Source organism: Psittacula echo (assembly GCF_963264785.1).
Source record: "Psittacula echo genome assembly, chromosome: 9".
Taxonomy (NCBI): domain Eukaryota; kingdom Metazoa; phylum Chordata; class Aves; order Psittaciformes; family Psittacidae; genus Psittacula; species Psittacula echo.
The window spans coordinates 2,173,972-2,199,512 of record NC_137745.1 but is presented as its reverse complement, the minus strand read 5'-3'; the positions used below and the strand labels follow the sequence as shown (position 1 = coordinate 2,199,512).

Below are 25,541 nucleotides of genomic sequence, written 5' to 3'. Positions count from 1 at the left end.
CTCACAAGTAGGTAAGTGCTGAATCAGATCATCTCCTAAGGTCCTAGGCCAAGTTTACAAACTCAGTCTTCTTCTAACAGCATCAAATTAATTATTTGGAATTAACTGATCTAGTATTTAAAAGAGCAAGGCCTGTTCTGTGGTACACTTCTCAAAGTCCAACAGTATGGCGCTAGCAACAACAACAGGAGGAAAGTTATAGAACATTTCGCTGCTACAGAACAACTGTTAAACTGGAAAAACAAACAAACAGAAATTGAACACCACAAATCAGACCCATCACATTTGGGTTTTTTCCACTCCCTGTTACAAAGTTACCAATAATCTATAGCTTTCATTCATCATCTGCTTACAACTTGGAGCAGCATTGTTACTCTTGAGATGAACTGGGCCGTTAATGGGCTTTTGCTAATCACAGGTGAAAGGTCACTCTCATTTAGGAGTACCCTAAGAAATAAACATTAACACATGGACATGACAGAGTAAAGGTATCAGTGTTCAAGCACTGAGAGTGATTACATTAAAAGTCAAAATGTTTTAGTTCAAGAGAAAATATCAGTGCTGGTCACACTGCTTCCTTTTAGTCTTATTTGTAGTCTTAAATAATAATCTAAAGAGAAACACTGTAAAGACAACACGTAATCTCTGCCCTACCTTGTAGTTTTGAGATTATATATTAATTTAATAACAATGCTAATGACACCACTCACTGACAGGCCGCAAGTCCCAAATCCAAAGCGATAGGATTGAAGTCTCCCTTCTCTTTCCCACACATGTACTCTTATAACTCGTTATGAGAGGGAAAACTTCTCCGTGCACTTCTCTTCATGACTGAATCAACTCACCTTCTCGGCAAAGTCGCATTGCTTCTCGGTTCCGGCCGTATTCCTTGAAACTTTCTTCTAATGCTGTTCCTAAAACCGAAAAGCCACAAGATGTCAATGCGCGCACAAGTCAGAGAGCAGGACTGACCCCCCCGCTACTGACCTGCCGCCCATTCCCCCGCGGGAACAAACTGGTAACTCAGGAACAGGCGCTCGAGTCGCTGCCGCAATAAGCACGGCTTCCGAGAGCCTGACACCTCTCGTCCCGTCCCCGGCAGCGGAGCCGCTGTCACGGCGGGGGCTGCCTCACCTGAGCCGGGACCCGCCCCAGGCAGGGGCTCAATCGAGGGCAGGAGCAACCGGCCTCCGGGGACGGGCTCAGACCTCTCCACACCGTGTCCCGGATTAAAGGAACTGGAGCAAAGCGCTGCTCACCCCACGCCGCGCCCGAGCCCCGGGGTCCGCGCACCGGACAACGAACTCGGCCGGACGTTAGGGGGAAGCGCGACGGGAGCAGAGACGGACCCAACCTCCTCCTAGGGCCCGGTTCCCGCGGCGCCCTCCGGCCGGGCACCCTGCCGCGCCGCACCGGCGGCAACCCCCCCCACTACAAACCAGGCCGGTAGAACGGTTGAGGATGGGGGGGTGGGGAGTGAGGCTTGGCGGCCACTCACCGTCGTTCCCGTGAAGTTTAGCAGCATCGACCCAATGGCTCCAGGGTTGCCCCAGCATCGCCTCGGGGCTGGGCAGGGATCTGCGCTCTCCGACGGCCGCCATTGCCGCTGCGGTGGCGGCGGGGCCGGCGCCGCTCCCGCCTCCTCCGCCTCCTCCTCCTTCGCCGTGGCGGGGCCGCCGCTGCCGCTGCCTGACCGCCGCCGCCGCGCTGCGCTGCTCCCTCCTGACGTCACCCGCGGCCCGCGCCGACATTCTTTCCGCTGCTATAGAACGTAATGAGAGGGTGGGGGGGGGGGGGAAAAGTCATCGGGAGCTTTTTAAGGTGGCGCCGAGCTCTTTAAGGAAGCGCCGAGGAGATGACAACCAGATTTAAAGGCTTTTAACCCCTTTTCCCCCCTCTCCTCTAGGAATCTCTATAGGGAAGGCGTCCACTCACCTCAGCGGCGGCCCATGGGGAAGGAGCCGGGCTCCCATTATTGTACTGGGAAGCGCTCCCTTTCCTCTTTATTGCGCTAACAAAGCGGCGGAAGGGAGCTGGGATAGAGGAGGGTTACACCGTCCTCTAAGCGCTTCCCGGCTCCATGGGCCACTCTTTCTCAAGCCTCACCGCGACCCTACAAAAACAACGGCCGCATCACAACCCCGCCTGGCACCGGGGAGAAGGGGGAAGGGGGGGGGGCGGAACGGACGAACGCGACGCTGAAGGAGGCGTGACGCGCAAAAGCGGCTCCTCCCCTCCTGACCGGTCCACCTTAAATGCGGTGCCGCCTTAAAGGCAGCGGAGAGCAGGAAACGAGTTCCCGGCGGGTGGAGGCCCGACCCCCGTTCCCCCCCCGCAGACGCCCGGGTCCCCGGGGGTTGGGGGGGAATGGGGGCCGGGCCTCCCCCTTCATTCTACTCGTAACCTGTCTCATGGGAAGGTCTTGTCAGTGATATTCCATGTTTCTTTTTACCCAACAGTGTTTTGGTTGTGTTTTACTTCCCTGACCTTTGGGATAAAAGCTCGGATAAAAGGATGCGTTCGTGCTTGGCAGCTTCTAGTTACGAAGTTTAAGCAAAATCGAGTTATTTGCTAAAAACACCACGGTTTAGAAACTATTTATTATAGTTTCTAAACTATAGATTCTAACTCCCTATTTATTACAGGGGTTTCTCTTCAATAGAATAAGAAGTTCTAGTAACAGCGTCAAGTAAATTTGCAAAGATTTCTGGCCACACTTGATGCTGCCGACAGTGCCAACATCACAGAATCATAGAATAGTCAGGGTTGGAAAGGACCTTAAGATCATCCAGTTCCAACCCCCCTGCCATGGGCAGGGACACCTCACACTAAACCATGTCATCCAAGACTCCATCCAACCCGGCCTTGAACACTGCCAGGGATGGAGCATTCACAACTTCCTCAACAACTAGGTAAAAACTTAGATAAAAGTGACTTGCTGCTTCCTCTACAGGTCCTCAGCCCATGTGTAGTAAGTGTGAGAGCACGGGACTCAAACTGCTCACAGATCCCATATGTGTATTTGCAAAACCAGGCAGCAGAAATCAAAGCTGTAAATAAATCTGTTTAGGCTACAAGGTCCCAGTCCTGCAGAGGTGTGTATACATGCAGGCTTAGTAAAAGCTTCACTGGTTTCCTTTAAAGTGTGGAACTATACAAGCTACAGATCATAGAATCATGGAATGGTTTGGGTTGGAAGGCTTAAAGCTCATCCAGTTCCAACCCCCTGCCACGGGCAGGGACACCTTCCACAACAGCAGGTTGCTCCAAGCCCCTGTTCCCAACCTGGCCTTGGACACTGATAGAGATGGGACAGCCACAGCTTCTCTGGGCACCCTGTGCCAGCGCCTCACCACCCTCACTGTAAAGAACTTCCTTATATCTAATCTAAATCTACCCTCTTTCAGCAGTTTCTTCCCAAATTCTTGCATATAGAAGATGCACAAATACGAGTTCATCAGACAATCATCATATGGGATCGACTGTCATTGTAAGAAGTTTCAGTGTTCCACTCAACTGATAATTTATGTCACACTCGGAATGAATGCATCTTGTAGAACTGTAGATCTAATACAGAATAGCTGGTGAGGTTTTTCTCTTGTCTTGATCACTGCAAATCTAAGTTAACTCCTTAATAAAAGGCAAACACCAAGAGATTTAGATAAAGAGAGCAACAATGACTCCTGCTGCAGACATCTGTAGTAGGGTTAATTAACAAAGGCTATCAACTTCTGGAGCTCAGCCCTGACCTTTCAGACAATTACATTCTTAGCTGTACTGCAGCTTCCCAAAACAGTGAAATAATTCCTCCTCTTAGTTTAAGCATGAGTGAAGGTATTTATGGAACTAGAATCTAAAGATAAATGATGAATGATGGGCATTATTGCTTGATTAATTATCAAACTGTATGCTTTGTAGTACAGAAAGCTACTTAAAATCAAAGCTCAGAACATGACTGGAAAAAATGTCAGTCAGGTGCTAAACAGTTCCTGGGGAGAGCTTTTTTTGCGATGTAGAAGCCAGATAGGCAAAAAAAAGAGAAAAATATCATTATTTCCTTCAAGCTTAGCTCTTCAAATGCTCCACAAATGGAGTCTAACAATATCCATAGCTGAATTCTGACTCCAGCCATAGGATAAGGCACGTTACAGACAGAACTATATTTTCTGTATCAAATAATCTGGTTTACGATACAAACTTCACCCATACAGCTCCCCTTTAGTCTAGAGAAAGCAGACAGAAAGCTGCCTCAGCTGCAGTTTGGAAAAGAGTCCTTGATACAGCCGAGTGTCCATCAAATTCATAAAGGCTTTCCTATTATTTAGTTTGCATAGATCATAAAGCACATACAGTGATGGGTGACCAGACAGAGCCACAGAACACCATCATCTACCTTTTAATAGTGATCAGGTTTTACCATGGTTTATCAATTTAACATTCACACATCACATGGTTCTTTTCTTTAAATATAGATGTATGTCAAATCACACAAAAGTTCAATAGCCTCATTTGGCAGAATCACACTAATTAGCCAACTACTTTAACCAACCAGTGCATTAGCAACTGTTCAGTTTCTAAGGTTGACACTCCTTAAGTTAATCAAAAGCACCTCTTGCTTTAAAAGTGCCAAGCAGTTAAAGCACACACCTCTGTTTTTTCATACAACTTTGATTATCCCCTTTCTCACTCTTATTTTTTGCCCTTTCAAACTGGTTGTTACATTTTTCTCCCTCCCTCTTTCATAGCTTTTGTTATTTCTTCCCTATGTATTCCCACTCAAGATCTAATTCTGCAGCCTGGGCCTCAGGCTGTCCTTCCGTAATCCTTCTTCCACTAGTATTTTCCCTCTGTGTCGTGAATACATCAGTATTCCAGCAGAGGGAGGAAAGTGGCAGCAGAATCATCAGTGCATCAGCTCAATGCACAAGACAGATCACTCAGAGAGTAGGAACAGGGCAGATGAAAATGTGATTTTACATGGCCTGGAAGTGGAGAGAATTTTCTTTTCCCACAAACTCACCAGGCTGAATATGTACTTGGGGTTGTTTTAAGCACACAAGTTAAATTCTCTTTAATTGTTCCCATAGTGCTATACATGGATGCATTGATGATTTTAGGGAAAACCCCTGAAAATCCATCATGTTAGTAGGAGATCAGAATTGAAAACACATGTCCACACTCTAGGCTTTTAACAGAAATGATTATTACGAATCTGAGACATCCACGTGAGGAGGATGCTCATCCAAAGCTCCCTGGGCAATCAACAGAGAGTCAGGGTAGTTTTTGGATTAGTTTGGTTGCTCCTGGTCCAAAGCATTTTTGAAGAAGCCCTTCTCTTCCTGCTGGCCATAGAAGTAGTCATAGATGACCATGCACATAAATTAGGCACATTAGGTACCCAAAGTTAAGTTGGATGAATCTGGTTAGGAGTGGGAAGAACACTGGTGTGAAAAGCACTGCCTAGAAGCCAGTGTTCCTTTAAGAGAACATAAAAGGGTCCAGAAATGCTACAGTTTGAAGGGCTTAGGCTGAGGAACGAAAATAGCCTAAGAATTAGCATCAGGACTGAGACAGTGTGTGAATAACCATGAACTACGCATATGTGTGAACGTGAACAGGTGTTCAGAGAATGGAGAGAAGAAACAGGATCAGTTAAGTCAGATAGACAGTGGGAAAGGAAATGTGAGGCAGGAAAGCAGGAGAAAACTGTGCATGACGTGGAGAAAGCAGCCAAATAATGGGGTGAAGAAAGCATAAACAAAAAATATAACACAGCCTGCAAAATGAAAGAAAGGAGTCAAGAAGAAGAAACCAATTATACAAAAAAGGAAAACCTACAGTATTAAACCTCACTAAATAGATTTAACAATAATAATGTACACGGTGGTATTATGATTGAATGTATGCTTACAAGCTGCATACAACAACTGCTTAAAGCTGTACATGTACCACCAGGTTTCGTTCTTTTGCCAGGGGGACTGGGAAAGCTGTTCAAACAGGGAGCACCTACTTCAGCTGCTCAGTTACAACCTGTAAGACAGCCTCTGTATGGGTCCTGAGATACGGTTAACACCCAACTGGAATGAAAAGAGAAGGAGGAATCTGTAGCTGAACTCTTAAGAACAGAAGCACAACGATATAATTCACTGATGGTTTTCCACAATGGAAGTGAAAGAAGACAAGAACTGAAGTTGAAAGGGAGAGGGAGGGAGAACCTATGAGGGTGTTGCTTTATCAGTACTCAAAAGAAAAATAGTGAATTCACAACAAAGTCTGTCAAGGAAAAGATCTGAGGGGCATTAAAGAAAATCAAAAAAGCTATTTCTAGCCACAAGGTTTGAAATGATCAAGAAGGTCTTAAAGTCCAAGAACAAATATTATTAGTGAAGACTTGTTGGTAGGTAAGATTCAGGACGAAATGACAACTCAAGTAGCTGACACACTGAAGTTCTGACCCTTTGTCAGCTCCTGCTGACAGCGGTGCAATGGGGAGTACACACCGTGCATTTTAAAGTATGTCTCTGGTATGAGAAGTGTAAAAATATAATTGGGCAAGTGAGGAAGCGAGACATAAAAAGTTCATATAAATCAGAACAGACAGAGCTTGGAAAACTATCTGCCGATCAAAACAGACTATTTCATTTAAGCCCTGCTATAGAAAAATACTAATACATAAAGAAAAATGCATTATGGTAATCTGTAGCTCACCCTCACCTCCAGTGAAATCAAGCAATTTCTCCCTTTATAACTATACACGAGACTGTGATTCCCCAGAACAACAATCATGAGCAGCACACAACAAAAAATCACACAACAAACCATGCCAGTCTGTTATCCTTTCTCCCCCAGATCCTGGCTTCAGGTTGATATGTGTAATTTCATTGATGAGTAATACTTCAAAGGGGGAGTCGAAGATGTTCAGAAGTGCTGGAATACAGATACTTTAAATACTGGAATATGAAATTACTGTGGGTAACTCTTATAAACCACCTGTACCAGGGGAAATAATATTGTTAAGATTTGAAGACTTAAAGTACCCTTTTCTGAGGAGAAAGAATGGGAGAATATAGGTCAATAAATGTAAGTAAATCTGCAAAGAATTCTGCATTAGGATAACAAGGTAACAGATGCCCCTGTATGTTTATCCAAGCATCACAGTGACTATACTGAACATAGTGTAACATTTTTACACCCAATTTATAAGTCAATGTCATTGCCATGGGCTAATAGGATATACAGTATCTAGCAAAACTTTGCAACTATTTCCTTCTTAACTATCAAATATGCCTTAAATGCAAGTCAAATTTCTGCAAGAATTGATGACACAGCAATCTAACACAGAATAAGGAGTGTAAGGAATACAGGAACACAGATCATTGCCCTGCATAGATGTCACTACATACTGTCAATTCTTGAAAAGAATGTTACAGAGAATACACTGAGTAGTGACACAGTTTTAAAGTGTTAAAGGGAAATAGGTAAAACTACACAAGATTCATCCAGTTAATATGTGGAAATCAAGCTAATGTTTATTAATTTTACATTAAAGTATTGAAATCACCTTTTGAATTTGGAAATGTTAAAACCATTTTGCCAATCCAACTATGCAGATGAATCATTTTAATCAGAGGAATCAGAAATGGGTATGAACTTTTAAATTCTCATTTATACATGGAGACTAAGATATTACAAATAGAATGATTAAAATACACAGCTCTTCAGGTCAATTGTAAGAAAACATTAGTGCTGAATTTCCATTTATTGAAATCAAAGCACTAGGAACAGTTTGCTACCTACGATTTTCCAACGGAACCTAACTACCACGCAAGGTTTCATAACCCTGCCTGGTTTCTTGCCAGCTTGTCCACGTAGCTCCTTGGCAATTCATTGAGGCAGAACACTCTGGGTCTAAGCACAGCCCTCGGGACTAAGGAGTTTCCTGAGACCACAATGATGCCTACTTACAATGTGAAGCTGCCTCAGTCCTCATACCCTCAGAAGTTCAATATGCTGGTTAACATCAATTAAGGATCCTGAAAACCCTGGCACAAGGAAATTTAACTTCATACCATCCTTCTCACATATTGCTTGCTGCTTGCTGATGCTCCTTGCACTGACCACCTATTTAGCTAATTAGCAGCAATACATCATACAAATTGGACAGGGACAGGTCTACTGGACTTGACAGGATGCATGCAAGGGTGCTGAGAAAGTTAGTTTGGAAGGTCCTGGATGTTGACTGTGAAATTGCTGGCAAACTGGCTAAACTGCTGTGCTCAAAGGGTGGTAATGGCTCAAAATCAAACTGGCAGCAGTCATAAACAGAGCTCCCTGGGATACACCCAAAGGAAGTGTCATATGTACAAGAGACTGTGACAGCCTTGAAGACTAGGCCAGGTTCAAGAAACATGTTAAAAACATACACAGGGCTCAGCAGCAAGCCAACAATGTGATGAGAAGGTTGGAAAATTTAATGAAGAAATTTGAAGGAATTGGGTTTGTTCACCTAAAAAAGAGAAGGCTCAGCTGCGATGTAATCACAGTCTTCCAGTAAGTAAAAGATACTTATAGAGAAGATGGAGGTACTTTCTTCACTTGGCCTCAGATAACCACCTGCTTTCAACAGAACGTTGGACCAGATGATGTCCAGAAGATTCCTCCAATCTAGACCTTCCTATGATAATATGAAAACCTGATAGATGTGTGACCCTATTTAGTGACAAGGAACAAGGAAGTAGATAAGAACAATGCCATTTTTTGCAGCCCGAGGCACTCTGGGTTCTCAGTCTGCTGGAGAACCCAGGGAAGCATTTTGTTACAGAAACTTCATATACCACAGCTTCCAATGTTACATATAAATGTCAAACATTCCTCACTCTTCTTGAACCCAGGTTAACACGTCCACTTAAATAAGTTCTGCAGACCAGCTCCATGCTAGGTGTAATGGCCCTTTCTGCTGCAACCTATTTTAAGATCTATTAGAAGATTATGTCCGCAGAAAATACTATCCAGGCTGTAACAAACAGGATTCTTCAAGTCTGTGCATAAGAAAAATGCAAACTTAGAGTGAAGTCTTTTCTTTCATGAAATCAACCAAAAAAAAAAATGTTAAATGCTGAAATTACGTGATGAAAAAGAGTAGAGATAAATGTAAGGGAAACATACAGAAAGAAACAGATATTGTTTCAATGAGTTAGTAGTGCCTGATAAAGCACTCTACCACTAGCAGCTTTTTAACCAAAATTTCAATTTATTACAGTAGTTTTCTCTTTTTCCTAACATCCTGCCAAGAATGCTACTTATAGAGAACAACCCCACTGCATCAGGCAACTGTACAGTCTTAGTTTACAGTCCTACTTTCTGAACTTGTAAGATAATAAAACTGATGCACCTGGTAGATTATAGTGTATACCAGAGCCTAACAGCCTTTAAATGCCTAAAATTATCATGGAAACTTGGAAATAGGAAAAAATAATTATTCAGAAAATGCAGCTTATTTCTTCTAAAATATAATAAATACATTGAAAATATTGCCTGTCTGCCACATTTTACTTCTCCAACTGACTTCGTGTAAATGACTGAGAGAAACAATCCAACTTACTTTATCTAAGTCTGGCTGTTCCATGCACTGAACTCCCTTTAGGTTGATTGTAAGGTCGCTGAATTTCCCACTGAAACATATATTAAACACCTGCATTTAAAATAAAAGTCTCCCCACTGCATCTGGTAACACTTCAGACTTGCTTTGCAATCCTGCTAATATCCTGTTCCCTGCACTTCTCACATCTAAAGTATGTGAATATTATGCTTAAGGAAAATATTTGGCTAAGCATGTCACAGTACCTTGAAAGTATGGTGAATCGCTGGCTTGATTTATCAATTGATCTTCATCTGTTCAGATTTTGGAAGCTGTTTCTAACTTGTACCTGATTAATTCTGAAAGAAAACAAAAAAAAGCACTAAGACATTTGAAACCTTACCTCCATTTCGTAACTACAACTGTATCTATTTAAAAACTACTACGAAGCATTTCATCAATTGTACAAATTCAGTTTCTGCAATGGATTTCAAAGGTAAGCAGGGAGCTGTTATGCACTCTTATGTACAGAGCAGCTCTCTAAATGGCAGCCTGACATTACCAGAAAGGTATGCATTGGATGAAATCTCAATCTTCAGCCCAGTTACTGCACTTACATCGACTATTACTGACCAGACTTCCAAGCAGGCAGTTGTGTCTGCACCACAAGCTGGTTACACGATAGGCTGGATTTTCTACCCAGGATTTTGCTAGAATACAGCACGATCTGACAACAGGGGCTCTCGGTACAGAGTCATTGACATTTTTACCACCATGTCATAGAACGCAGCTAGCTAAAAATGATCCCTCATGTAACAGTCCTCAGTGACTAGAACTGCATTGCTGAGGAAGGATTTCACAAAGCTTGAGAGATGTATAGGTTGAGGTTGTCCTTCCCACCAGAAGAACTTTCATCATCACAATCAAAATCCTTTCATTCAATGCTTATAAACTTATAGAAGAACCAAATGTAAGCCTAGTTTGCTCTGGCTGAGCATAAACCAAAGCCCTGTTAAAACATTAAGAAATTTCCAACCATCCTTGTGCACAGGTTATGTGAAAGATCAAATAACTAATTTCAAAGCACTTACAAAAATCAATCTGGTGATTGTTTTTTGCATCTACTAAAAAGTCATGCAGATAGATAGAAATAACCCAATCTAGCGCTGGGACCAGATAACACTTCAGAGAAAACTACTTTTTTCCTCCCCAAGGATTAAAGTCCAGATGAGAGGAATGCAGTCCAAGAGGGCATGGAAGCCGCCCCACAGGCTGCAGCCTCTGCCCCAGTGGAAGGTGCAGAGTGAGCCTGTTCCTGCCTTCTGCTGCTCCTCTGGGAAGCTGTCTACAAACTGGGTTCATGGCTTCAAATTCTTCTTATGCATCGAGGATAAACAACCTCCCCTCTTTTTTTCCTTTTCTTTTAAACTGCAGCTTAGCAGCTGACACTATCTTCCCTGAGATCACCTACAGATATATCAACTATTTCTGAGCTTTACTCTTCTCAGTGACATACCTAAACCTAAGAAGCACATCTGAGATTAATTATATTCCAGTTACTCCATAAGATCCAAAACTTTCTTGTCTTCAGCGGACAACACCTGAGAGCAGGATTATTTCCTCTGTTTTCTCTGCAGATATGTTCTGTTTTATGCAGAATCAAGCAATAAATTTATACATTAAAACTCATGGTTAACATATTTCTACACTAGTAGAAGTCTCAGAAAACACTGTATTTCCTTGTTACACACACCAATCTCGTTGAATACTACAGTATAAAACTTTCTCTTCACTCTTGCTGTTGCTCACTTGGAAAGGCAATGCCAAAGTGTTTGCCAAATATCCATTTTCTCCTTAGTTTGTTTTGGACAGGAGACTCTTACTTCATAGGCATCAAACCCTTCACCAAAGATCATTCAGTGCTTAGCCTTAAAGTCCCAATCCCTTCAAGCATATGACTTCCCTGCAGCGGAAATAACTCACCCCTTTATCTCTTCCCCAATTTCTTCAGGGGATATGAGAGTTCTGCATGCGAAGCGCTTTTCTATCCTGACATAAATGTTATTTGTTACATCAAAGGTAGGTTCCATCGCTTCATGTAACAATGAAAACAAAAACTACCTATAAAACAGAAGACCTCGAAAGACTTAAAGATCTAGAAATAGGGTAGCAAGTAAACGTAAAAAAATGGACCAGATGAGGATGAAGGATGGATCAGCAAGAATTTTATTCCTATGTACAAGAGATCAGAGCATACTATGTCACCACCTGTGAATTTTGCTGTAGGGATTACATCTGGAGTTGAGTTTGAAGGAAGTTTAGAGAGTAAGTTTCAAAAGAGTAAAGTGACAGCTTAATGAGCCTCGAAAGAGGACTTTTTCTCTGGATAATGGGTGGTAAAGAGCAGGAATGATTCTTGTTGAGAATTTACAGCAGGTCAATTACAACCACAACTGTCGGCAGAGAGTAATGCAGGGAAGAGATGGGATAACTGAGAACAATGCAAGAGGAGCTCTCTAAGCTTTGGTCCCTTGGGAAAGGCAGAGCTGGTCGGAGGAGGGAAAGATGACAACAGCAGCCAAAGCAGCAATCAAAGAAAATGGAAGAAGGCCTGCATACCGCATGCATTTTTAAACCAGTGAAGCAGACTAAGCATGATGCCACTCTCAATGCCTGCCTATCAGAGAAACTTGGTTGCAATTGCTCTTTAATACTTTGAGGAGATACTGATATGCCACATAGGAAACCACAGTCTGGCAGAGCAAAAGCTGTATCGCAGTCAAAACTGCATCTACACAGATGTATACAATAAAGGCACAGTTACAGTGACTAATGTGTATTATCCATTTAAGGAGAAACACATTTACATTTCCTTTATTTTAATCAGTTGATCTGCAATTACAATTTTCATGTAAGTATATATGATAAAGCATCCTGAACTTCTGAAAGTTCAAAACTAATGCCTCAGCTACACAAACTCCTTTAACTCTTTCATCTTTTGAGCTGTCAGAAATATGCATCAAAGAATGTCCCTGACTTTAGGAACATTTCTCCTTTGTTATCTACTAAATATCCAAATTTAAGATAAAGTACAATGTCTACATTTATAGAAGCCATTATATAGGTATAATACCATTTACACAGGTATAATCACCTCAATACTGGGCTTCATTTAGACATGTTATAATTATGGGGATAATTTAACAATGTCTTATTCTTTCCCTTGGAAAAATGGGCAGAGGAGGTGTGTCTGGAAAGAACAGGAGCTGGTCAGCAAAAGGCTGGAGGCTGCTCTTGGAGCTAGCTAATAGCTCAGGGGTAAATCAGAGCAACTCTCAGGCTACTACACAATCTCAGAGGGTCAGAGATGGTGAAAGAACAGTAGGCACCTAACTGTCCCTCCAATTCCCTTTGGGAGACAAAATTCATTACATCTTCACAGACTAAAAAATTAGCACCAGCTACACTCTTCCAATAGGGATTAGGTACCAAACTTTGGTAAATACAATAGCAAAATTGCAGCATCTCAAGATTTCATTTAGTTCCTATGTATACCAGTATAAAATATTTCTCTGAAACACAAATGCAACAGAATATTCAGTGCAAAATATGATACAAGTTATTCTGAAACTATTTCAAGTATGCACAGGTATCTTCACAATGAGAAGGGCCAAACCTCAGTAATATCTTTGTTACCACATAACCTTTTGTATAATTCTAAATAAATCGATAAAGATTGTAATATAATTGTGCACAGCAAAGTGCACGTGAGAGGTCTTAACTCTGACTCCTGTCCTCTTCCTTTGTCTAATGGCAACAGAAAAAGACTTGCATTCATTATTTTCCTCAACAAATCACATTATCACTAACTTTAGTTTTATCTTCCAACATTTTCTTTTTTAACGTAGAAACCTTTTTAGCAGCAACATTAACAAAGTCATAAGAAGCCTCTGCACATTACAACTTCAACTCTACAACCACACAGAGCACAGAACAGAAAGATTTGGTTTCAGAAATAATGAAAGATATTCTATAAGGAAGTAACTTGTCATATAATTCAAAACACCTGCACCTTGCAGTATGATTTATATCACCATTTGAAAGTCCAATCCATAAAACACGTTAGCTTACTGCACCAAACTAAGATAAATAAGGACAGTTGAAATTATATTTATACATTTCTTTAAACATGGTATTTATATACATCTGTAGAGAAGAAAAACACATGTTCTGCACTTTATGCCACAGCAGTATTTCATACCAATTATAACTTGTATTACATCAGAAACACAAACAATAACAGTCTGGTAGCAAGCAACAGAACACTGGACATGATTTTCCCCTTTTTTAAATGAATAAAATTCTGTTTGGCTAATTTAAAAGGGTGTATGAAGCAACACAGTAATGTTTAAAAGAATACACAAACATACAATATAAATCTACTTTTCAGGAGAGAAAGGCACAGCTAATCAAGACAATGCAGAGTACATGATTACCCTGATTTGCAAAATTTATTACTGAGCTGCTCTGTTAAAGGTAATATTATTCAAACTACCCTGTCACAGTTATTGCAGATTAAAGATTTCAAATTAGCTCCTCGTGTATATCATTATTATGAGTGGTTGCATTTTATCTGTCTAATTTTAAATTACTGCAGGCAGATGAAAGTCATCTTAAAATCTGACTCATAATTTAGGTACCATAGCACTAACCTTAGCAGAGATGCTGGTTCTTACACAGGTACAACACTATTCTCAATGTAAACAAAGGACACTGGCATGCACCCCAGGCTAAGGATGTCAGCATTTTTCCAGCACCTTTCTGACTGTTCCATTTTATGGTGATGCAATATGACCTACATTTTCAACGGCCAAAGAGAGACAGAGAGATAGAAAGGGAGGAGATAGAGACAAGAAAGACAGACAGACCTTTGCTGTCCTTATCCTCCATTAACTACAGCTTTAACTGTCCCTCATGCGGATGGTAATGGGCAGAATAAAAGCAGAATAACCTGATTATAAATTCTGAATGAGAAGCTCAAAGATAGGTTAGCATAAGAAATAGCAATTTTTTTTCTTTCTACAATCCTGTGAATAAGTCCATAGCAATACCCTCAATGGGAAAGAACAGTGGAATCAATAATTTTATCGTAAGTTGCCAGGACAAAGCCACCTGTAATACAGATGTTTATTTTACTATCTTTTATTTCCCAGCATGTTCCTACAACTTCATTGCTACGTATTCCCTTTAGAGCTCAAAAGGAAACATAAAATCGTCTACATCGTCATCATACTTTTTACAGACAGAGAAATTGAGGCAGGAGGAGTGATTTGCCCACAGTTACCTCCCAGGCTCAAGGCAGGGTTGGGAATAGAAAGCATCACTCCTCGTATCTCTGTACTGTGCAATCTATTAGGGACGGTGATACCTGTCAGCCTAATATATAATTTTGACTTAACACCAGAATTATCTCTATCTTGTCTTTCTGACATGAGCTTCATACTGAAAGCTGTGTTAAATTACTGCTTTCCCTCACAAACGATAGTCCACACTTCTCAAACTGGCTCCGGCAATGCACTTGACAGTGAACTGTAAACTGGCAGAAAAAGCCAATGGTATTTTTCATCATAAACACATAAAAATTAAAGATCTAATTAAATCTTTGGTTGCTTTTTTTATTCTTCTGCAACTAAAGCACCTTTCCTTTCAAACATCAGTAGTTTTTCACAGTTAAACTAGTACATTAAGAAACGAAAAGCTTGTTGCTAGGATTGTATTAAGCAAAAATTAAGATCTTCCCATTTTCACTTAATCTTTTAGTGCAAAAAATATCCTGCAGAGTATCTGCAAAGCACTTAACAGGATCACAGTCCCTTTACTGATATTGGTAGTTGATACAATACACAATATAAATCCTTTTCTTTTCATTGAAACTGAAGGCAAAAACTTCATCTGAAGTAGCCCTCTGGAAATCCAGAATGACTCCAGCGCTTTCCAAAGAGTTTCTTGGGATTTGCACACATGTAAACAAGACTGTAACTTGGCACTGCGTTTGCAACCATGTCGTTGCAAACCAGAGATCAATAAAACCAGACATCAATAAAATCACATGTATAGATTCATTCCTGGGGTTTAACTGCATTTATAATAACAATAGCTTTCTTATCAAGCAGTATTCATCTGATTAAGTGAAATCATCCTAAAACAGTAAGTGCTGAGAAACTGTTGTTCATATGCTACAGCACAGCTGCCTTTTCTATCTGCAACGTTATATCAAACTGCTCAATAGCGGTGAGTTAGGAAGGCAAACAGCACCTGTACAAAGACAGGGAGAGGAAACACTTCAAGCCCATCCTGCTTTAAAGAGACAGAGTGGAGAGTCCAGAAACAGATGGCAAACAGGTATGAAGGAAAGGAATTACCTGTAAAGTGATGGGATGGAGTTTGGAAATTAAGGGAGGCTGGACACTGCAAAGGGAGAATGGGGGAAAAGGGGTGGGGGAAGATACAAGGTCTTAAGCAAAAAGAGAACTATTTCTCCAGCAACACGTGCCCATGAGACTGTGAGGAAATCGTCACTCGATTAAACGAGATTGCAGTCACACATTCCTTCACTCCTGCTATATCCCTGGCTGCACCTTGGTCAATCTGTTTTACTCTTTGAAACAAAATTTAGTGGAAAACTGCTATTTTTTCCATTATAAACAAATTTAGCTCTGTTAATCTAGGACAAGAGTCTTGCTGATATAAAAGAAATCTCTTCGCTATCCTCAGCATTACTGAAGCTGTCTTGTAAATGTTTCACTGCAACATTTTCTCAGTTCCCTTTATATTTCACCCTTTGTTTTTGTCTTTGCAGTACCTCTGTTGCAGCAGGGAAGAGCGAGAAGCTGAGGTGATACTTTTATTGCTGTCCAACACAATACAAATCCCAGCAAGAGAAGCCATCCGGTGCAGACACCTGTAGGGTGCAAGTCCAGCAACGCAGACCAGCTCTTCCCTCTGCCTACCAGTGACTGCCATCTACAGTCAGAGCACAACGCCTCACACGGACCATGGTAGTGGTTAAGATGTGAGAGGTACGAAAGAAACGTCAAGCCCATTCAATAAAACTCAAAAATCTCCCATTCTATAAAGTTATAACTAGCTTAAAGAAATAACTTATTCGGGTTTCTCTTCTTACCAAGCACTCGGCCCATGTCTCCTTGCTTTTCTCTGGACACTGTAATTGCATTTTGTTATAAACACTTCAGTAATACATGTGGGGAAACTATTTGTTAACATAGCACCACATTGCTTTTCAAGTAAATCCTGTGTTTTAGCCTGTTTGCTGAGAAACATGCTAAAAAACTGAGAACAAAATGTCACCATAAACTCTCAATAGTTACATTTCCTATTTTTGAAGTATTTGTATTTCTAAAGCAAGTTTTACTCTTGAGCTTTAAACTCTGATAACAACAGACAACTGTATCACAGCCTCAGCATGCCTCTTGATGCAGACACTTGCCTGGGAAGATCTTCCACTTGACATCAGATGATTTTTGGCAAAAGAGATCATGGAATTTCCAACGACTCTTCTCTCCTTTCTCATCAGAAAGGATAATGCAGCCTAAAGAAGTCTGGGCCCTGCTGACAACTGGATTAGCAGAAATCATTCTTCTTCAAGCACAGTGACACATAGTTAAGGTAGCATTTCCTATTTCTATAGCTTTGTCAAAATAAATGCACATTTTGATGGGAATTACTGTAATATATTTCTCAATGACAACAACAGTCCTGTACCATACCTATACCTACTAGAAGCTGTCTTGTGCTAGAGCTACCTGTTACCTACTTCTCCCCAAGAAATGACAGTACTGCAGCTGCTTAGAAGACACCACGGGCACAGAAGCCAGCAGAGAACAATTCCTTATTTAAAGACGACTATACTGTTGAGTAACTTTAAGAGGCCTCTTCAAGGGAGCAGCACGTTCTTATAGCATCCATTGCCACAGAAGAGCAACAAAGAGAACCACCACCATAAAAAAGACACAGAACAGCAATTACACTCACTGATCCTAGCAGAAAGATAAGAAAACCTAGGTTGCAATATGGCTCTCTTAAGAGTTGTAACTCTCTGTGCTAAATTTAGTAGGACAATCCTAGAAAGACATGATGGGGAACAGACTCTGTAGAAAGGCAATGACAAATGAAGATTTGATAAGAACAATCCAGTCATTAGGAAACTTATTACCTGTATTATTATCATATTACAGGTCTATGCCAACATTGGAGAAGACTAGTAAAGTTCAAAATCCCTTTAGCAGCCTGCAGACCACGATGGGCTTCTTTAACATAAACATGTGAAAACAGCAGCTCTTGAGCTATTTCCTTCCATTTGTTTGATGACATAAACTACAGTTACAGTCAGTTGCTCCTGGCCGTGAAAGGCTTTCACGTAACAGCAGGAAACAAAAGCTTTATCAGAAAACCTGACTGTAAATAACCTCCGATTCCAAACCTGGGCAAAGTAGCTGCAGCTTAAGTGCAATTTAGGTACTTTGAAAATCAAATTTCAAATTCATGACATAAAGAAAAAGAAAGCTCATCTGTTTTATTTTAATATACATGCACACAATTTTATTTCAGGATACTGTTCCAACACCATCCTAATTTTACACACACACACCAAAAACCACAAGCAGATCTCAAAAATGAAAGAAACCCACCAAAACCCCAAACCATAACTGCCAAAGTGACACTGGAATGAAACTGAAGTGAAAATATAATGAACTACAAAATCACAGGTGCACACTTGTAGTTATTATTAGCATGGCTTTGTTTTACTCTCATCTCTCACAAGCCAATCTTTATTCATGTAGGTTATAAAATCCAATTTATCTGCCTTGCCTCCTTTATTAGTTCAATTCTCTCCCTGTATAATCAATATTTAAATTTATATTAAAATAAAGGCAAAACACAGACACCCAAAAAGAACTTCTGGTGGTTTTCAAAGAACATTTTGGGCTTAATGTTTTGGGCACACATAACCACTTTTGTACCTCAACTGAAAATGTACATGTATACCTAAATAGGTATATACACTCACTTTATACATGACGCATTCTGTGTTAAATTTCTCTTTTTCCCACTGTTTGGCATTAATTTTTCTATTTACATTTTGCAACTCACCAAAACAGTTCATGAAGCAGATTATTTTATTCCTCTTTTTTTTGTTTGTTTCCCTCTACTTTTCAAGTCCAAATTCTATCCCTGCTTGCAAATAAAATTTGGAAATCACCAGGAAGACACTCGTACATCTTTGAACAGAATCTGATCTGCAATGCAAAAATTATCCTTTGTTCTTTTGCACTTCTAGTTTGCTTTTATGGATTATTTCCCTAAACACCTTAGTCCCCAGCCATCTAACACCTCCTGTCTTGGGCTATGCTGTGGTGTTCAGCTTGTCTTTCTGACAGCAACACCACCTAACACTAATCAACAGCCTGGTGATTACAAAATTTACTCTGATGGAAAGAATTATGGGCATTAATCCCCTCAGGAAGGAGGATAGCTGGGTTAAAGTCTCCCACACATGTGGTGAGCAGTGTAGCGGATAACAGCTCTGCTAATGATGAAAGGGGAACCAGAACCATTGCCACCTCCTGGGTTTTGAAAGCAAAGACTGACCTTTGCTCTCTTTTTGAAAGAAAGGGCTTATGATCCTAATTTCAAGAGAGCGTGAATCCAAAATGCTCCCTAGAGAAAGGTGCTTAGCCCTGGATAGAGGCAGGATTTAAGCACATTCCTACTTCGGCTACTGCATAGAAAACGTGCAGATTCATCATCTCCCTCAAGCTGCTCTGGTGGGTATAATTTTAATGAAACATCAGCAAATACTAAAGCATTTGCCCCCGTCCACCTTCCTGGAAACATGACCCCAGTGGCTTCAGCCTTCCCTTTGGTACAATTAGCTTGAGAAAGGTAAGGAAACGCCATAACCTGGATCTGTGAGTCTCTGCTGGAAAAGACAAGTTACCTTCTCGTAACAACAGTCAGAAACGAAGTTCACTGTTTTCATTCAACATATGACATGCTAAAACCTAAACCTGAGCAGGCATCTAAAAGCACGCGACCATGCCTTCAGTTACTTCTGTTTCACTGCTCAGGCTTGTAACTCACTCACAAATCAGGGGATGAGAACATGCTTCAGCGTACCATGTTTTGTTGGAAATGTAAATGGTAGCCATGCTTAAACACTACCCACTGACAGTTACTCTATGAAACAAAAAGCAACCACAAAATAACCCAAAGCAAAATATAAACCAAATCTAAAACAAGAAATGAGTTTATAGAACTGATACTTTCTTCCTTTATCTGCTGAGACGGAAGTGTTTCTTTCAACGTCTCTCCAAGACACAGTCAAGCTCAAAGCCTTGTCAGATTTCTACATCTTCTTTTACAGATTTGGATTGCTTTTTAACAAAAATAATAGAACAAAACAAACCGAACCAACCAACTTGTATTAAACTTTGAAAAGCTGGCTGAGAGGCTGCGCAATAGCTCTGATTCAGCTTTCTTAGCCAAGGCAAAGCATCTGGCCACGTGACTCAGAAAACACCACTCTGAAGTCGAGCAGGAGCTGCTTTCCAAAGGAGGAAATGCCTGTTTTCCCTTGTAATCTGTGTGCACGGTTTCCTCAGTAGCACTAACAGCTATTTATTTAGACATGATACAAGTAAATATGATATTCACAACTCTCTTATTGTTTGTCCAATGTTTGGAGCCACAGTTAAGTACAAACATTTACCATCTGGCCTGATGCCAACACAGACGAATTCTTCTTCTTCGTCGGTATTAAAACCTCATTCAACATCCACCTCTTCCTCTGAAAACTCTGGCACACCACTGATGATCTTCAGGGCACAATGTAAATGCTCCAAACCCATAAATGGAAGGATTGAGGAAGGAAAAAGAAAAACATGCTCTTTTTTTTCATTAGAAAAATCAAATAAAGCCACATGGAAAACATCCTGCCAACAAACTAGGAGGCTACTAGATAACTGACTAATGCTGCCAAAAAACATTCCGAAAGGATAAAGGGCTGCTTCCTCACAAAACACACAAAAACACAGACTAAAATTACCTGACAGTCATTTTCAATCCCAGCATACAGACACTGTGTGGGATCTCCAAGGCACTGCAGAGGCAGCTGCAGCCTACGGTGTTAACCATCTTAGAAGAACTATCTGACCAGCTAATCTGTCTTGCAGCAGTTTCATGAGATACCTGCTAAAACACCTAGACTTTCTTGCCAAGTGGAAACCTACCAAGCCACCGGCAATATCTATCATAACCCAGTGTGCCATTTCAAACGTCTGGTTAAATTAAAGTACCGCTTGACACAGATGCAAGTCACGCTTCCATTTGCTGGGCACACCTCACCAACCTGTAAGCTCAGTTTTCTATACTGAGTACCTAAATTTCCAGTATCCTATAGTTTCACCTTCAGTTTGACAAGCTTTAGTAAATTAGTGACAAAATGTACAATAATTGATCTTCAAGCTTCATAAATATTTAGTAGGATCCGGGTATGAAATGTAGAAAGCTGTTGCATAATTCCTGTGAAGATAGTTGGAAAAGGTCAACATCAGAATGCCACCTCTAAAATGGAGATTAACCAAGAGACAGAGCCCTTACTTAGGAAGAATTATCTAAAAGGTCCATGCAGCACTATTTTTTAAGACTAAGATAAGCTTTTGTCTCCCTTCATGAGAAAAGTAGTAATGAAATGTCCTTCCAATAAACAAAATATTTCCAGGACTTGCATTTTACAAAGTGCTCCTTTGAAAAATGCTGGAATTTTACAGGCTTATTTCAGTTACAAAGCAAAAAACAAGATACAAACACAACCCTGTAGCCCACAACTTGTGGTGCTATTACTATCTGCTTTCTAAAGTACGGTATTAACAGTCCATTTAATCAGCCTTGGTAACACAGGCAGTAGACAGAAAAATTGATTACTGTTCCCATAATAAAATGTTGCATTTTTAAATTATCGCTCTTGTCACTACAGTCACAACAAGTATTTGCACTCTCCCTCCTCTCGTTATGTTGTAATTCTATGAAAATGTGCTAGCTCTGCAGAAACACAAGGGTCCATGTTAGGAAAGCTTTTTACAAGGCTAAGAACCACATGGCTGAGTGTCTAAAAGTAAAATAGAAACCCTACGACTTTTTTGCCTCTATCACTCAATTGAAATATTTCAGGTTTATCTGCCAAAAGTGAGTGTTTTAAAATCTGCAGAACCAGACCACAAGTGTCTTAAGAATTTTTACAGGATAAGATGACAAGCTCTTGAAACACTGATGTTAGTTTTCAGTAAGTGAGGCTAAAGAAGGCTGTAAAGAAAACCCAACACTCCAACATGACTTAAAACAGGTCAACAGGGAGACACGAGCTTGATTTAGTCTTGCCCAAAATCATGGTATACAATCAAAGAAATAAATGATGGTGGTAAAAAGAAACACTAAACATAGGCTTACAGAAAATAGGTCTCGCTAAATAGATTTGGTATGGCTTTCTGACAAGAATATAGGTTGGACTGGATAAAAATACCTTGTAGTTTCTGACCTACTATACTTAGATCTCTGTAAGATTTAGTGCCACACACCAGTCTGATTTAGAAGTTATTCAACACGAAGAAAACCTGGAATCTAAAACCACCTCATAAATTATTAGGGAGGCTTAGGAAAAATATTTGAAATCCACCTCATCAATAGTTAAAGCTGTTTTCTCAGCTCTAAAATCATAGCTCATTAGAGCCTGGAATACTATAAAAAGCTTCTTCTCTTTTAACTTTTGCTACAGTAAGGAAAAAACCCTTATATACGGAGTTAAAGAAAAAGGGAGGAGGTATAAAGTCACTTTAAACTTTGACTTCCATAGATTATTTACTTTTTAGGAAAGAAAACTCCAACAGTAACAGATTTCCTCAATAAAAAGGTGTACTTAAAAGCCATTTTTTTCAGCAAAATAGAAAGGGTAGTAATGAAAAATCTGAGACAGTTCCACACACGTGTAACATCTTGCAGTACTAAACTTACCTAGCTTATACTTCCCATATCCAGAGTCACCTGGAAATGTTACAGAGGATCATTTAACACTTTTGACAAGGACAGGTGTGCAACAAATTATTATGTATAAGCTGCTTCAGGGTCTTACCATATGGCACGCATAAAGGAATTCAAGGGAAGAGGGGAAACGACATCACATTTAGCTTGGTTGTAAGCCTGCAAACACAGGTACTTATTCCTAAAGAGCTGGCACAGAGCAGGGTGCTATACCCTGTGCAAGACATTACTGCATGACTCGCCAATACTGATGTCCTAAGAAGGTTCAATGCTACTCAGTATTTCTGCCAGGCAGTTGAAGGATTATATAAAAGTCTGAGTCTGCACAGAATACAAGAACTGGTGAAGGACAAATAAATAAGAGTAGGTCAAGCCTGCTCCAGAGATTCATGTTATACATGACACTGAATTAATGGGAAAAACATGCTGGTATACAGCCCAGCACAACACACACTCCACACATGGGAAACAAGGGGTGTTACACACAAGATGGGGAACTCTACTTGGAGCAAATGGAAAGAAGACTCCAAATACATAACAAATACTCAAGTGCATAGAGAAACCCAGCAAGCTGGACCTGGCTTCCTGGGCACAAATATCTCATGGATATTCAAAATGGCAAAATAGAGCAGGGAAGAGAACAGGCTATTGCATCAATACATAGCCTTAGTTTCTTGGTAATTTATTTACCAATAATAAGGAGAGAAGTTAATGAACATTGATGATGCCATAAAGTCCCGTCTTGAAAAGAAAAATAATGGCTTTGTTCTCAAAATTATTCTTAAGAGCTTCAGACCCAGGACAGAGAATTCTTAAGAATCTTGCAATTAGTAACACATATGAAGACAGGAATGGCAAAAAATTCATTAGATATTATTAACTTATGTACTGCTTTATTCTATATTAGTTACTCAAGGACTATCTATTTATCTTTGTTGAGAGTTTAATAAGACTATCTGATCAACACTGGAATGATGAACAAAGTGAGAAAAGATTCTATTGGATTAAATGATAGAAAAGAGCACAAAAGTATTCTAACATGATTAAATAAACAACTGTGGATTTTCACTTGCAATAGTCTGCAGTTCAGATCAAGGTCTGTCTGTGGCAGAAATGGAAAAAGTTAGAAAACAGAAAGAGCTCAAAGACGAGCAAGAAAACAGTCATTAGGACTGGATGCTTCAAGATGCTTAAGACTTCCAAGAGGTAATCAGCGGGTGAAGAGGGAAAAGCAGCAAAAAAGCGCGCTGTAAAGAGAAGTTCAGCTAGGTCTTCTTGTCACCCTTTGGCAAAATACTAGGGCTGGATCATAGTGACCAAAGCCTTACAAAAACCAAGAGTTTTTGTCAAACCCACTATATTAAATGGCAATAAATTCAGAATGCATAGAAGTGAGCATTTTTAATAGCACTTATATAGCTCATGAATTCATGACCTGTCCTTCAGCCCAAACTTCGTATAACTGAATAGAGAGTTAGGTTTCCACATAAATTATATCACTCACAAATTACATAATAATACATAAAGAATTTCAAGAACAGAAATCACTTATCCAGGTTTTCTACGCTGGAAACTCTTTATTCCCAAGAGTTCAGGCACAGTTTTAATGACCATTCCCCGTAATGCTTTCCCGATAGCACCTTCCAAAGAACCACACCAGTTGCTTATTGACAACAAAGCACTGCCCTGAAACAATCTACAAATCCGTACTTACCAGGGTCCAGAACAAAAAAAGCACCTCATAATCACTCCCAGCTCTAAAATCCGGGAAGCACAGATCACAGCACACATTCACTTGTTCTTTTCTTACCCTCATTTTCCCCACCACCCTAAAACTGTCAGTGCGAAGTGCTGAGCAGAACAAGTTGTGTACAAACCATAATGAAAAGGGAGTAAGAGGGTGTCAGGCTCTGGACGTACGTCTCATGTACCATGATATATACTACAGTAACGCTGCCAGCTTTAGCACTGCCCAAGTGTCGAAGTCTGTGGACCAAAAGCCTAAAATTCAACACTTAGTATCAGTAACACTTAATACCTCTTTTCTCCAGACACCTCTAGCCTTTTTTCCAGTGCCAGCTTAGCTTTTCAGGGTCGGAAGAAACAACTTTTGTTCTTATCCATTGGTGAGAGCAAAACTTGCCAGGAAAATACCAGAATAATGATGTATTTTACACCATGGGCCTTGCTGCTTGTCTTCCCTCAATGATGAGCCCAAGGGCAGCCCAGGAGAGGCCAACCTGCTCCCTCATGCCTACATCCATGGGCATGTCCTCCGCACCCGTACCAGGGAGAGGGCACAAAAGGGCTGCTGTTCCCACTCACTCAAGACACACGGACCGTCCAGCCACCATGGTGGGTCCTGCCATCCCTGAGGCGCCATCACCTCAGTGCTGGGCACCACAGGAGGACCATACATCTGCTCCACCGTGCCATCCCTCCCATCACCACAGCCCCCAGGCCATGCAGGAGCCCTCTGAGGGGAGAAGGGGGCAGCCAAGGGCGATGGTAACGGCGGCGCCGGGAGGACACTGGGAGGCAGGACCGTGGCAGAAGGCGCACCCCGGCCCGGCAGCCACCCCGCCACGGCGCGTCGAAGGGCGAGGGAGCATGTGCCGGGGGCATGGCGGGGCGGCCCGGGCGGGGGGGCGGCGGGGCCGGGGGCGCGGTGGCGGGGGCGGGGAGGTGGAGCCTGGCTGCGGGCACGGGGACCGCCGCTTCCCTCCCCCGTCGGCCTCTCACCTGGCGGGGCCGCTCCTCGCCAGGGGGCCGGTTCCACGCGGGGCGCAGGCCTCGCCTGCCGGCCCTCCCCGCGGCAGCCGCCGCCGGGCCGCGCGTCTGCCGACAGCCG

General features: G+C 41.2%; 1 protein-coding gene across 3 annotated transcripts in view; it reads right to left on the bottom strand.

The window, feature by feature from the left end:
• The window catches only part of ATXN7 (ataxin 7), an 87,973-nt gene extending 62,440 nt beyond the window's left edge, over window positions 1-25,533 (bottom strand). For 2 of the 3 annotated variants that reach the window (XM_080625466.1, XM_080625468.1), the window contains exons 1-3: window positions 1,936-2,117; window positions 1,499-1,762; window positions 846-914 (exon numbers count right to left, since the gene is read on the bottom strand). In XM_080625466.1, coding sequence (XP_080481592.1) covers window positions 846-914; window positions 1,499-1,751 — 322 coding nt within the window. In that variant the 5' untranslated portion in view covers window positions 1,752-1,762; window positions 1,936-2,117. Of the gene's footprint in view, window positions 1-845; window positions 915-1,498; window positions 1,763-1,935; window positions 2,118-9,843; window positions 9,937-25,432 lie in introns of those variants that run through there. The other variant, XM_080625467.1, reaches the window with a different exon arrangement.
• Window positions 25,534-25,541: the final 8 nt, after the last annotated feature.